General features: G+C 40.3%; 2 protein-coding genes and 5 non-coding genes across 8 annotated transcripts in view; 6 read left to right on the forward strand and 1 right to left on the reverse strand.

Annotated features, from left to right (window-relative positions):
- ZWILCH (zwilch kinetochore protein) overlaps positions 1-7,491 on the reverse strand; it is a 36,967-nt gene extending 29,476 nt beyond the window's left edge. The window contains exons 1-3 of one of the 2 annotated variants that reach the window (XM_014558674.2): positions 7,209-7,491; positions 4,120-4,171; positions 1,084-1,179 (exon numbers count right to left, since the gene is read on the reverse strand). In XM_014558674.2, the coding sequence (XP_014414160.2) occupies positions 1,084-1,179; positions 4,120-4,171; positions 7,209-7,339 (279 nt within the window). In that variant the 5' untranslated portion in view covers positions 7,340-7,491. Of the gene's footprint in view, positions 1-1,083; positions 1,180-2,991; positions 3,011-4,119; positions 4,172-7,208 lie in introns of those variants that run through there. The other variant, XM_032480903.1, reaches the window with a different exon arrangement.
- On the forward strand, positions 3,493-3,564 carry TRNAS-AGA. Its single transcript has one exon. It is a non-coding gene; the product is annotated as a tRNA-Ser (tRNA).
- Positions 7,492-7,712: 221 nt separating the features above from the next.
- On the forward strand, positions 7,713-12,521 carry RPL4 (ribosomal protein L4). The gene is made up of 10 exons (XM_032480905.1): positions 7,713-7,807; positions 9,187-9,358; positions 9,554-9,660; positions 9,927-10,065; positions 10,484-10,608; positions 10,868-10,997; positions 11,286-11,442; positions 11,714-11,797; positions 11,908-12,028; positions 12,131-12,521. Exons 1-10 carry the CDS (start codon positions 7,805-7,807, stop codon positions 12,434-12,436), a joined length of 1,344 nt encoding a protein of 447 aa, XP_032336796.1. The 5' UTR covers positions 7,713-7,804; the 3' UTR covers positions 12,437-12,521.
- LOC116664512 lies at positions 9,407-9,477 on the forward strand. The gene has a single exon (XR_004321040.1). It is a non-coding gene; the product is annotated as a small nucleolar RNA SNORD18 (small nucleolar RNA).
- Positions 9,767-9,865, forward strand: LOC116664513. Its single transcript, XR_004321041.1, has one exon. It is a non-coding gene; the product is annotated as a small nucleolar RNA SNORD16 (small nucleolar RNA).
- LOC116664511 lies at positions 10,324-10,393 on the forward strand. The gene has a single exon (XR_004321039.1). It is a non-coding gene; the product is annotated as a small nucleolar RNA SNORD18 (small nucleolar RNA).
- On the forward strand, positions 11,071-11,141 carry LOC116664510. The gene has a single exon (XR_004321038.1). It is a non-coding gene; the product is annotated as a small nucleolar RNA SNORD18 (small nucleolar RNA).
- Positions 12,522-13,400: the final 879 nt, after the last annotated feature.

Raw genomic sequence — 13,400 nt, forward strand, 5'->3', positions numbered from 1 at the left:
CAAATTGAGATTTAAGTGCAAAATACACACACAGATTTTGAAGATGTAGTATGAAAAAAAGAACTTAAAATATCTCATTAATGATTTTTATACCAATTAAGTAGGGAAATGATAACACTATATATCTTAGATTAAATAAAAAGCACTATTAAACATAATTTCAGACCCAGCAATCACAATCTTAGGTATTTACTGTTCAGAAAACTTGTGCTTATAAAAATTTCTGCATAGAAATGATTACAGCAGCTCTGTAATCATTACAGACCACTGAAGACTGAAAACAACCCAAATGTCCTGCGAAGGATGAAAGGGTAAATCAACGCTGGTACACACATATCACAGAACACTACTCAGCAATGAAAAGAAATGAACCACTAAAACACATACAACCTGAATGAATCTCAAAGGCATTATTACACTGAGTGGAAGAAACCAGACTCAAAAGGTTACACTTTTGTATGATTCCGTTCATGACATTCTTAAAAAGACAAAACTACAGTTAGGGAGAAGAGGGCCTGACTTTAAAGGGATAGGACAGGGAGTTTTTTGGGGTGATGGGAACTTTTTGTGTCCTGATTATGGTGGTGATTACCAGATTCTACATGTGTGTTAAAATTCACAGAAATGTACAACAAAAGCAAGAAGTCAATTTTATGGTATGAAAATTAATTACATTTCTTTTTTTTTAACAAGGCTACTAGGAAAATTTTAATCATGGTTTTTATATATGGTTCACATTGTATCTCTATTGGATGGCACTGTACTTACTACTAAAGGAATCAGAACCTACTGTTACTAATGCACTGATCAGAAAACATGTACACTTGGGATTATCCCCAAGAAACAAAATCTGGTTATTAAGAATTAACCACTACTACTGTATATAGCACAGGGCACTATATTCAATATCTTGTGGTAAACTGAAATGAAAAAGAATATGAAAATGAATATATGTATGAATATATATGACTGAACTATTATGCTGTACAGCAGAAATTGACACAGCATTGCAAACTGACTAAAAATCAATTTAAAAAAAAAATCACAATTAAGAATTAATGACAAAGCCCAAGCACTACTTACCACTTTTTCCACGATGAACACTCTGTCATTTTCATTGAGAATATTTTTCAAAGGGTTTGGTTGCCCTTTGCTGATCAGCTGTACTTGGACATCAGCCTATCAAAAGCAGATTAAAGTCAAGCAATGTTATAGAAAAACACATAGGTATGTATAAATATTTAAATATATAAAGATCAGTTCTATGCAAGTAACTGGAAAAGAGAACCTGAACACGACATCATGTTTTGCAAGTAAGATTTTCATTTATTCTCTGCCCATGTTTTTCATGTTGAGAAAAAGCTAGCTCTTGTATCTTATCTACATGCCTCAAGGCCCACCTACGGTGCACCCTGCCTTGTCAGCCCTTCTTTTGATTAAGATCTCACTGACATCCTCTTCTCCTAATCATATTGGATTTACTGTTAGGTACCACAAAATTAGCACTTCACTAAATATTATCCCTTTTTCTGACTGTACCACGGAATTTAGAACTTGATCAGTTTATAGGAACTGCGTATTTCTTCATTCTGATTGCGAAACACATTTGCTGCAGAAGTTTGAAAACAGCTAAAAGAGATTTTTAGAAACACATCTATAATTCTACTAGCCAGAGCAGTCACTACTGCTATTAAGACTTTTTGGTGTTATGTTTTGGCTGATCTTTTTCCAGACATACAAATAAACCTATTTAAATAGAAATGTATCTATTATTTCGATAACTCGATAGGATTTTAATAAAAAATACAATGTTCTAATAATTTCATATCATGACTTCTTTCCATGCCATTAAATGTTCTTAAGCTGTCTAGTATCCTGGCTCTATCATCATATAATTAATTCCTTATTATTCAACACTTGCATAGTTTCAAGTTACGTGCTGTAATAAACAATTGATAATGGACATTCTTGAATTATTTAAGATGAATATCTAAACATCACGTTGATATTGTCAAGTTGCCTTTCAAATATGTCATAACCACATATTTGCATCCCCATCACTCATGTCAACACTCTATCTTCACTGCTTATTTTTACCATCTCAGCAAAAAACAGTATCTTGTTATTGTTTTAATTTTCTTTTATTTGATTACTAATGAGGGTGAACAGTCCCTAATATGCTTACTATTGACAAATCTCTCTCATTATTTGAATCTCTTTAACTTCTCAGTTTGGGTATTGAAATATTTTTTTAACAGAGGTATTAGGGATTAAACCCAGGACCTCGTGCATGCTCAGCATGCCCTCTACCATTGACCTATTTTTCTCCCCACTTGAAGCATTTAGATACCAAGTTCAGAGAGCAAAGAAGGCTGTTAATCTAATCTTAGTACCATTGTGGGTTGCATTATGTCCCCCCAAATGATAAGCTGAAGTCCTAACCCCTGGTTCCTCTGAATGTGACTGTATTTGGAAACAAGGTCTTTGTAAGTGTAGTAAGTTGAGGATTAACTTGGATCGGGGAGGGGGGTGCTAAACCCAGTGACTGGTGCACTTCTAAGTAGTAAGATTTAGACACACAGACACCCAGGGAGAATGCCCTGTGCTGACAGAGGCAGGTGTTTCTGGAAGCCAGGAAATAGCAAAGACTGCTGGAAATCAACAGAAGCAAGGAGGAGAAAAGGAAGGATCCTTTCTTAGAGTTTCAGCGGGAGCATGGCCCTGCTGCCACCTTGATCTCAGACTCCTTGTCTCCAGAACGGTGAGAGAATATATTTCCGATGTTTTAGGAAAACCAATTCGTGGTATTTTGTGATAGCAGCCCTGGGAAACTAGTAAAGGCATCAAGCTGTACTAATTCAGGCAGGGTGGGGCTAATACTTTCCCTGGAGACACCTGATTCCTGAGTTTGGCTAGTGAGAATTCAGATAGTGAGACATAACTCTACAGTTGGCCCTTGAACAAGGGTGTGAACTGTGTGGGTCCACTTACACGCAAACTCTTTTCAGCAGTAAACACTATAGTACTACACAATCCACAGTTGGTTGAATCCACGGCTGTAGAACCTTGGGTACGAAGGAAGAACACAAGGGAGAACCAACTGTAAGTTATGTGCAGATTTTTGACTGTGGAGGGTCAGCACCCCTAACCCCCCCATTATTCAAGGATCAGCAGTATTTGTATTTTTCTTTCATGATGACTTGTTTGTATCCTTTGCCTATTCTGTTATGACTGTCTTTTTCTTCATTGATTTTTAACAGTTTTTTTATATATTTTATTTTTATGGGTATTAGCCCTTATCATATAAGACCATTTCTCCTCAGCTTGTCTTTTAGAATATAATTATTTTAGCGTGCTAATTGTTTTAAGGGATTAAGTTCTATGGGGAGCTTACCTACAGAACACTTGGCATATATCGGATGCTTAATAAATCCGTGAATGTTTATAGCAGCTTTATTCATAACTATCAAAAATTGGAAACAACCCAGGGGGGAGGGTATAGCTCAGTGGCAGAGCTCATGCTTAGAATGCACGAGGTCCTGGGTTCAAGCCCCAGTACCTCCATTGAAATAAACCTAATTACCTACCCCCTGAAAAATAAAATAAAATAAAAAATTTTTTTAAAAATTGGAAACAATCCAAGTGTCCACCAACTGGTGAATGGATAACCAAACTGCAGTACATCCATACAATGGAATACTGTTCAGCAATAAAAAGGGATGCATTACTCATACACACAACTACATAGCTGAATTTCAAATGCATTATACTCATTGACAGAAGTCAAACCCCAAAGGCTACAAACTATATAGATTCACTTATATGACATTCTGGAAAAGGCAAAACAGAAGACAGAAAACAGATTAGTGGTTGCCAGGGACTGGGAGCAGGGAAGAAGGGTTGACTATAAAGGGACACCAGGAGATTTTTGGAGGCGATAGAAATGTTCTGGATTACAGGGGTGGTTATATGACTGAATACATTTGTAAAAACTCATAGAACTTTACTCAAAAAGGGTGAAATTTACTGTATGTAAATTAACTTCAATAAACTCAGCTGGTAAACACTCACAATTTTCAGATGATTGAGTTGTTTAAAAATCAAATAAACTGTTCGTACCTCATAGATAAATGGGTCTTTACAGATTCCTTTCTTCTCCTCATTAAATTCCCTGAAATGCAGAAGAACCACAGGTAATAAATAAAGCTACAGTATTCTGTCATTTAAACTCTGGAGTTAGTTATCACTTTCTCTCTGCATGACACCAGAGAGAAAAGCAAAATGCTAAGTATTCATGGCAGCCCTAAAGTATACTTGGGAAGAGAGAAAAAGGCAGAAAAAGAGTACTAGGTTATCAAGGGAAGAGAAAAAATAGATGTGGTAGAGATTAATAGACAGCTGCCCAAAACTGGGTACAATTGCTTCTAAGAGACAGCAGGAAATTTGGCTGCCTGCCTCCTGTATCTTTTAAAACACACTACCAGTTACTATGGAAATGTAATTCACTACATGACTTTTTGGAAGTAAAAATGACTGGATTCTGATCTGCCACCGAATCAGTGTGTAACCACAGAGAGGTTTTTTAAGGGTCCCAGGCCTTAGATTTCCACTGGCTGAAATGGAAGCATTGATCCTGTTTTCATAAGCTGTTACCAAAAAATCAGTAAATTTAATAATGTTAAACAATTTCCTGTCTCAAATGTAAGCACAAAACTCTAAGATACTCAATAATTATCATTTTATTCAAGAAAGCTGATCCCAAAGCATGTAAACTACAAACTATTCACATACCAAAATGCACATCAGCCTGATCTCTGAAGGAGAAAACTTAAGAGTCCTAAAGGAACCCAAAGGAACAGTTTCAGGAAACCATATATTATTTCATCTACTCTATGACTCACTGAAATAAAAGCTAGGGCTGAGACTGATTCACTTTGGCCATTTTGGACAAGATTATGATTTATTCTTATAGATGTTTATCTTTTGTAGACGCATAACTGAGGGATGTTATTCAATCAATCATTCAACAGTCATTTCTCGGGTATGTATACTATAGGCAGACACTCTGGACAAAAAAATGGTGCCTGTCATTCTGGTAAACAACGGAGTGTTGCCCGCCATCAAGCCATCAGCCACTGCAGCTGCCCAGTGCACCCTGAGGGGAATTCAGGAGGGAGAAAAACAGGACACTGGCCCTAGACAGTTCAGGTGCTTATCAAAAAAGTAAGTTCAATGAGCCCAGACTCTTACATCTTCCCATAAACAGAAAAGCACTAAAATCATTAACCTGAGACATCTGTTTTTGTGATTAGCAGTACACCTTTGATGTTCAACTACACAGGTTTTTGGTGGGTTTTTCAAATTTTTGTTTGTTTTCAGCAAAAACTCTTATATATATATCCTGGCTCCTCCTTTACCTCTTTGGAACAGTTCCTCACAGCTATTTGAGAGGCCAATTCCCAGGCTTTGGTCCTCACTAAGGTCCCTAAATAATATAACTCAACTTTTCAGCGTATTTCTTTCTTCAGTCGGCAGTTCTTCCTAGATGTCCAAGATAGGAAACAAATGCATGGTTCCTGGTTCATAGTCTTGACTCAGTCCAACTAGCAATCCAATGGTTACAAAATCCGAGTGATGAATGCCCCAACAGAGGCAAGTGGAGGTGCTGCGGTGGCACAAAGGAAGAGATTTTGCTATAGGATTTGAACCTTATTCTATAAGCCAAGAGGAGCTCACTACAAGATTTTAAATGGGAAAGACCTCTCTGACCTTCTGATGTGGAGGCAAGAAACTCATAGGCCAGGAAGATAGCTGTGAATAACTTGTAGCACTTCAAAGAAGTGATGGTGGTGAACAAAACAGGAGGGAGGGAGGGAGAACAAGGGCACCTGGGGACTGGCTAGATCTGGTGGGGGTGGGGATGATGGAAAAAAGAAGTCACAGTCTTGGACTTGAAACTAACTCAGAGGCAGAATTCAGGAAAATGTCAGGCTTCACGGAAAAGATGAATTCGGTTTTCCACATATTGACTTTGAGGTCTTATTTGCAAATTCCCAATAGGCAGGTGGCTACACAGGCATTGTGAGGGATTCAAGAGAAGAGACTTTTGGTGCTTACAAGTGGAGAGAAAGACTAACACCTATAAAACAATTGGGAAATATAAAAGGTCTAAATAAAGTTGTATCAACAAGAGACTGGTTAAATAAACACAAAATAGCCATACAATGAAATATTATATAGCAGTTAAAAACAATGACAGATCTATAGGCTGTCATACTGAAAGCTGTCCAAGACACTGTTAGTTTAAAAAAGCTTGTGCTCTTTCTATAATGTTGGAAAAAACACTGACAAGCATAACCACTTTCGTAAGCAGGAAAAAAAAGCAATAAAAATAAACAATGAAACAGTATGGCATTTAGAAAATAAGGGGTTAGATTACAGCAATGGTTATCAAGCTGTGCTGTCAGGCCAGCATCATGTTTCACCTGGAATTTGTTAGAAAGGCAAATTCTTTGGCCCCACTCAAACCTACTAAATAAGAAACCCTGAAGTGGGACCTACAATCTGTGTTTTGGTAATCTGCCAGGTGGTTCTGATGCACGCTCAAATTTGAGAACTACTGGATTAGACTTTTACGGTGAATGCAGAACTGAGTGGAATCCCCTTTGGTACTAGTACTTCACTATAGGAATAAAATAAAATGAAACAAAAGTGGCTTAAAGAGCCAACACACCAACACGTTATCATTATAACTGTTGCTCATGTGATAACTATCTTGAATAGACTATAACAATACGAATCACACCAGCACGGCTTTCAAAAGGTGAAGCATGTCAACATCTAGTTTTCTCTATCCTGGGAGGTGCCGCTAACATACCACAAGTTGAGCATAATTATCTGAGTGAATAACGCGCCCCTTGGAAAACTTGTCACCTTTCACCTCGAGTGACAGCGTACGTCTGTTTTCTCCTAAACAGAATTATAAGCAAGCCCCACAGGGCCAGTTCCACCGTGGAGCAGGTACCCAGTCTATCCCCAGCTCCCAGACCCCAAGAAAACTGACTGAGTCTTCAACAGAACGCGCCGTTGGAAACTGACAAAATGCGAATCCCCAAGGCTGCAACAAGAGGCTCGGGGCGGGGATCGAGATACCCCGAGGGAAAAGTGCTGTCCTAACAGCCAAACCAAAAGCAGAGGCTAAAACTCACTGCAGGAGACGAGCGTAGAACTCCTCAGCAGCTCGGTTCATTCGCGGCCACATCACGCCCTTGGTTAGTTTAACTGCAGACCCGAAACCGCCAAACTGAACTGCGCGCCAGATGCTGACGCCCGGGGTCATAACCCCCCGCCGGGACTACTTTTACCCCAACAGGCCTCGTTTGTCGAAAAAGTTAAATTTTTGCTTTAGCGCACACAACGGCCTTTCCTGTCCCAATAGTTTTCCACTCCTGTGTGAAAAAGTTAAAATAAGTTGTACTGGTTGAAGGGAAAGAAACTTCGTCTCGCGAGAGTTGGCCATGCCCCCTTATGGATTACTCCGCGAAAAGGAGTCCCTCGTTTCTAAGAGCTCTTTTTGGCTTTGAAACTCAATAGATACAGTAGTTTGACGCATATAAGGAGATACTACGCTATTTTTTATTTTTGTATAGTGGTAGAGAGATATTTTGTCTCTCTGGATTGGTTCTGAGGCGGGGCAGGGTGGGAGACGAGTTGAAGGTTACATATACAGTGGGAGTGCTACGCACTTCCTTTTCCTGTGGGAGCCGCCGGGTTGAGAGGAGCGTGGCTCTCTCCTCTCCCCGCCATGGTGAGTGGAAGTCCTTTCCGCTTGGCTTTCCTGTGCTATCCTGGCTCGGCAGGAATGGGCTTCGGGGTTCGGGGCAAAGGATCTTTAGGAGAGGAAGCGAGAAAAACGAGATGGGGACCCGAGGTGTCTGTTTGTGGCTGGGGCCTGGGTAGTGCGGCTCTATGGCAGCCATCTTAGACGCAACGTGTGCGAGCCGGCGCTGGGCGCGCCTGGAAGCCACCCAGGAGGACCCTCAGGTCGTTCTCGGGCGCAGAGAGACCTTTGGAATTCTAGTTTCTCTTGCATCTTAGAAGGCATGGGTTCCACTGAAGACTTGGAAATTCGCGGGGCTAAGACTGAATCTGGGTGAAACAGTCAATTTGGGGCCTTGTATCTTCCTGCCCTGTTTAATAAGGAGTATTTTCACCTTAAATAGGTATCATCAAAGACAAAAAATTGTATTTTCTTTTTATTCCGAATTATTGTATGTTCAGTTTAAGAATTGTTTCTGAAAACATTCTAGTTTTCTTGCCTTAAAAACCAGTTTTTGTATATGTACTACATTTCCACACATAACGTCTGTATGTGTGCCGTGTTCCCTGGGGAGTTCAGTGAACAAAATAGGCAAAAAGCACTCTCTTTATGATGCTTGGGTGGTACTTAGTTGGACAGAACAGATGAACTGTTCAGTGGTGGTTAAGTGCTGTCGACTTAGGGAATTGGAGAGGAGGCAGTAATTGGGCTTCGAACAGAGTAATCAAGAGAAACCTTAAGGTGGCCTGAAGGAGATGAGGAAGAGTATCAGGTAGACGACTTGTTACCTTAGGGGTAGCAGGGGGCTGGCCCTGATTGTATGTCTGAATATCTGCAAGAAAGTATGGGAGGTGAGATTGAGCAGGTGGTGTAGTCACCCTCTGGGCCTTAGTTTACTTTCAGGTAAGTCCTTGGAGAAGATTGAACAAAAACTAACATGGCTGGTGATTATACTAGTTAGTTTTGGAAGGTGTGTTTGGAATGGGATGAAGAGGGCAACGATGGATGTTTGGAGGAGTAGAGCAGTGGTAGATAAAGATTTGCTGACATTTGGGATGAAAGTTCGGAATGTGGCATTGAACGGCGTTTTCAAACTGTACAGTATGGTTTTGGTCATTTTGCTTTGTAAGACTTGATTTGAAAGTTTAATGACGAAGCATTCTCTTTGATACTAATAAAAATTAATGTGACAGAACTTGAGAATTTTGTCCTTCAAGTATTGATATTAAGTGTTGGTAAGTTAGTCTTTGTCTTCGGTGAAAGTGTTATCTACCTCACCAAACTATGTAACAATGTTTAATGCTTTTGTTGCATGAGAAGCATGCCTTTACGTTGCTTGTAAACAAACATTTCTTCCTTTTACCCAGGCGTGTGCTCGCCCACTGATATCAGTGTACTCTGAAAAGGGGGAGTCATCTGGCAAAAATGTCACTTTGCCTGCCGTGTTCAAGGCTCCCATTCGACCAGATATTGTGAACTTTGTTCACACCAACTTGCGCAAAAACAACAGACAGCCCTATGCTGTCAGTGAATTAGCAGGTACGGATTAAGATCTTTCATGGGTTGATGTTTTAAGAGCTACTTCACAGCGGTGATGAAATTCCACTCCATTGGTCCGTGTTTCTGAACCACATGATTTTCCTGGATGTTCTGATGCTGTTTGCTACCATGCATCATTGTCATAGAAGAGTATGGTTGGGTAGCTAAAGCTTGTGTGTTTCTTGCCAATTTCAGGTCATCAAACTAGTGCTGAGTCTTGGGGTACTGGCAGAGCTGTAGCTCGAATCCCCAGGGTTCGAGGTGGTGGGACTCACCGCTCTGGCCAGGGTGCTTTTGGAAATGTATCCTTTGAATACTGTGTTAAGGTTAAACATTGCTCCAGACAGATTAGAAACCAGGAAGATTTTTCTGTCAAATTAAAGACAAGTTACTACATTAGGTTTTGCTTGCAATGATGTCGTAATTTGCGTCTTACTCTGTTCTCGGCGACAGTTGCCTGCTGTCAGTAAGCTGGTTCAGAAGACTGACGAACATTCTTACTGAGCAAGACATAACCTGTTTTTAATTCTTAAAATTTGAGAAATGTGATTCTTGACTGGGAAAATAGATGTGTCGTGGGGGGCGCATGTTTGCACCAACCAAGACTTGGCGACGTTGGCACCGGAGAGTCAACACAACACAGAAGCGATATGCCATCTGCTCTGCACTGGCTGCCTCGGCCTTACCAGCGCTGGTCATGTCTAAAGGTTTGTGATATTTTATATTCTAGGAGTCATATAAAATACCCCTTTTTTCGCTTCACCTGAACTTTTTTGTTGGTGGTGATAGCCTGTGTGAAATCTCTTCATCCCAGGGTGCCCAGCTGAATTTCCCTCTGCTAAGTTATGGCTACTTCAGTTTAACAAGTCATTAGTGAATACCATGGAATTGGGGGACTAATTCAAAATAGTGATTTGGTGTATTAGAAAACTTGCCTTTTTGTCATATTGCCTACTCTTTAACAGTCAAAATGATGAGATTCCACTTAATTGGTCCGTGTTTCTGAAACGCATGATATTTGGAAATTCTGATTTGGTAAATTGTGTACTGTTTTGCTTTTGTGGGTTAGATTCAATTTTTTAAGACTTTCAGGGTAAGCAGGTCAGTGTTAATTGATTTTGTCAGGTCATCGTATTGAGGAAGTTCCTGAACTTCCCTTGGTGGTTGAAGATAAAGTTGAAAGCTACAAGAAGACCAAGGAGGCTGTTTTACTTCTGAAGAAACTTAAGGCATGGAATGATATCAAAAAGGTGGGTTTTGTGGTCCTTCACAAAAATTCCAAAAGATTACTGGAGGGATAGTGTGACTGAACCTTGGTGGATATGAGAGCAAGGACTCGACCATGTTACCTGTGTTTGAATCCTGACTGCCGTTCATCGCTGTGTGTTAGTGTTAGGCAAGTCATTTGTGCCTCCAGATTTCATCGTCTGTAGACTGAAGTTTTTTTTAATATGAAGATCTATTTTAGAGATCACATCTCAATCAAGATACCAAACCTTACTTTGTCAGGTCTATGCCTCTCAGCGAATGAGAGCGGGCAAAGGCAAAATGAGAAACCGGCGCCGTATCCAGCGCAGGGGACCCTGCATCATCTACAATGAGGACAATGGTATCATCAAGGCCTTCAGAAACATCCCTGGTAATTCTTGCACCTCTTACATGTGTCTTAATGACCCATTGACCCATGCTATCTATGCAAGCCTACTCAGCTCTTATTATGATGAGATTCCACTTTATGGTCCGTGTTTCTGAAACACATGATTTTTGTGGAACTTCTGATTCTTGGCTGAATGAGTGCACCGTTAATGGTTGAAATTCATGCTTAAAATACCTCTCAGGTGCCTTGTATAACACGTAAGCCGTAAAGATGATTTGTGTTTCTTCTGTTGAAATACAGCCTTCCTAATTATCCTTTTCCCTTTAAAAGGAATTACTCTGCTTAATGTAAGCAAGTTGAACGTTTTGAAACTTGCTCCTGGTGGGCATGTGGGGCGTTTCTGCATTTGGACTGAAAGTGCCTTCCGCAAGTTAGATGAGCTGTATGGCACGTGGCGTAAAGCTGCCTCCCTGAAGAGTAACTACAAGTGAGTGTAGATCATGACCACAAATGTGGATGCTGTGGATGCTGTTCACAGTTGGCTTGTATGTTTTCTAAATACTGTCGTTTCCCCCTTGTGTGCAGATGCAATGTGCTGAAATGATGAGAGACTCCGAGAAGTGATAGTAGGGTGGGAATTCTGGCTGAATTCTGAAGGGCTTAAGTGGTTAAAAATCATCTTTTGAGGTTCATGTTCTTTAGTCAGTTAATGAGAAATAGAAATTGAGGCTCTGTTGTCAACATTTTTTTTTCTTTAGCCTCCCCATGCACAAGATGCTCAATACAGACCTTAGCAGAATCTTGAAAAGCCCAGAAATCCAAAGAGCCCTCCGAGCACCACGGTAAAGTTGTGATACCTACAGTAATTCTCTTCCACGGCCTCATGTTATTTGGTTATTTCACGAATGTGGGTCGTTGTAAATAAACTGTTAATATATCTACCTTTTTACAGCAAGAAGATTCATCGCAGAGTCCTGAAGAAGAATCCACTGAAAAACCTGAGAATCATGTTGAAGCTAAACCCATATGCAAAGACCATGCGACGGAACACCATACTTCGCCAGGCTAAGAATGTAAGCTATAATTTGGGTTTTCCTGATAATGCTGAGTTTTTGGTTTTTTTTTTTTTTTTTTTAAGAAAGATTTGACTCTTACATCTTCCTAATCTGTTGCAGCACAAGATCCGAATGGATAAAGCGGCAGCAGCACTACAAGCCAAATCAGACGATAAGGGGGTTCCAGGCAAGAAGCCTGTGGTGGGAAAGAAAGGAAAGAAGGTTGTTGGTGTTAAAAAGCAGAAGAAGCCTGTGGTGGGAAAAAAGGCTGCAGCGACCAAGAAGCCAGCAGCTGACAAAAAGCCAGCAACTGACAAAAAGCCTGCAGCTGACAAGAAGCCAGCAGCTGATAAGAAGCCAGCAGCTGACAAGAAGCCAGCAGCTGACAAGAAGCCTACCACAGAAGAAAAGAAGGCTGTTGCATAAACTTAAATTTGTTTATTCCGTGGAGGTCAAGTTATTTTGGACAGCTAAGTTTGAATAAAGTTCTGATCAAAGTGGTAGTGAGAAACATGACTTGGATATGTTGTGTAAATCTTGGTTAGAATTTTTTCACTGGCATTTTTTGCTGTACATAATTCAAGCCTTTTAATTAAAAGTTCCATTTTATAGTCTAGTGTAAAATGGAGCATTGGATATATACTAAGTACGTGAAGTTTAATGAGGGATGCTCCATAAATTGGGAGATGTAAAATCCATTTTCTAAGTAACAAAATGTTTCTTGAGAAACGGATGGGTTAGAAGACTGTTTCAGAAATAGGGAAGCTCTTAGGATTTAGCCTTCTCTCCCCAAAGTGGAAAAAAAACACTGTCAAATCTGTATGGAATTTCATCCATTTTCCATTCAGTAATCACAAAGGGCAGAATCAAAATACATGTTTAAGTACAGCAGTAAGAGGTAGTTCACTCAGAAATGTTACAACCTTACGTGATAGAATACAATTGATGGAGGAAATAAATACTTGCTCCTCCCCCTTTAATACCTGGAACCTTGGTGTGAGAAGTGCCGTGTTTTTCCACAACCATTTGTGTTTCAGTAGGGGCTGAATATGTTGGCCAAGTATGCTTGTGCAGACAATGTGTCCAAACGTTTTTCCCAAATCTGCCATCATGCTTTATTACCTTAGAGGTGACCTGTCCTTCCCTACGTCTGGTCTCGTGTCAGGGTCTTGTTCTTGCATCTGGTTTGTTTACCATTTGGCAGTCTCGTTAAAATCCACAGCTGGGGTGATCTATCCTCAAATTTGCAGGTCAAGAGGAAGTTCCTTAGCATAAAGCACCGTTCCCTTAATCTTCCTGCTCTAATTTGCCGTAGTCTCCTGGGAAACCACTTAAACGTGCCTGGGAAACCTTGCCTGCATAACGGCACAGGGGGGGCTCCTGGACCGCT

Source organism: Camelus ferus, chromosome 6, assembly GCF_009834535.1.
Source record: "Camelus ferus isolate YT-003-E chromosome 6, BCGSAC_Cfer_1.0, whole genome shotgun sequence".
NCBI lineage: Eukaryota > Metazoa > Chordata > Mammalia > Artiodactyla > Camelidae > Camelus > Camelus ferus.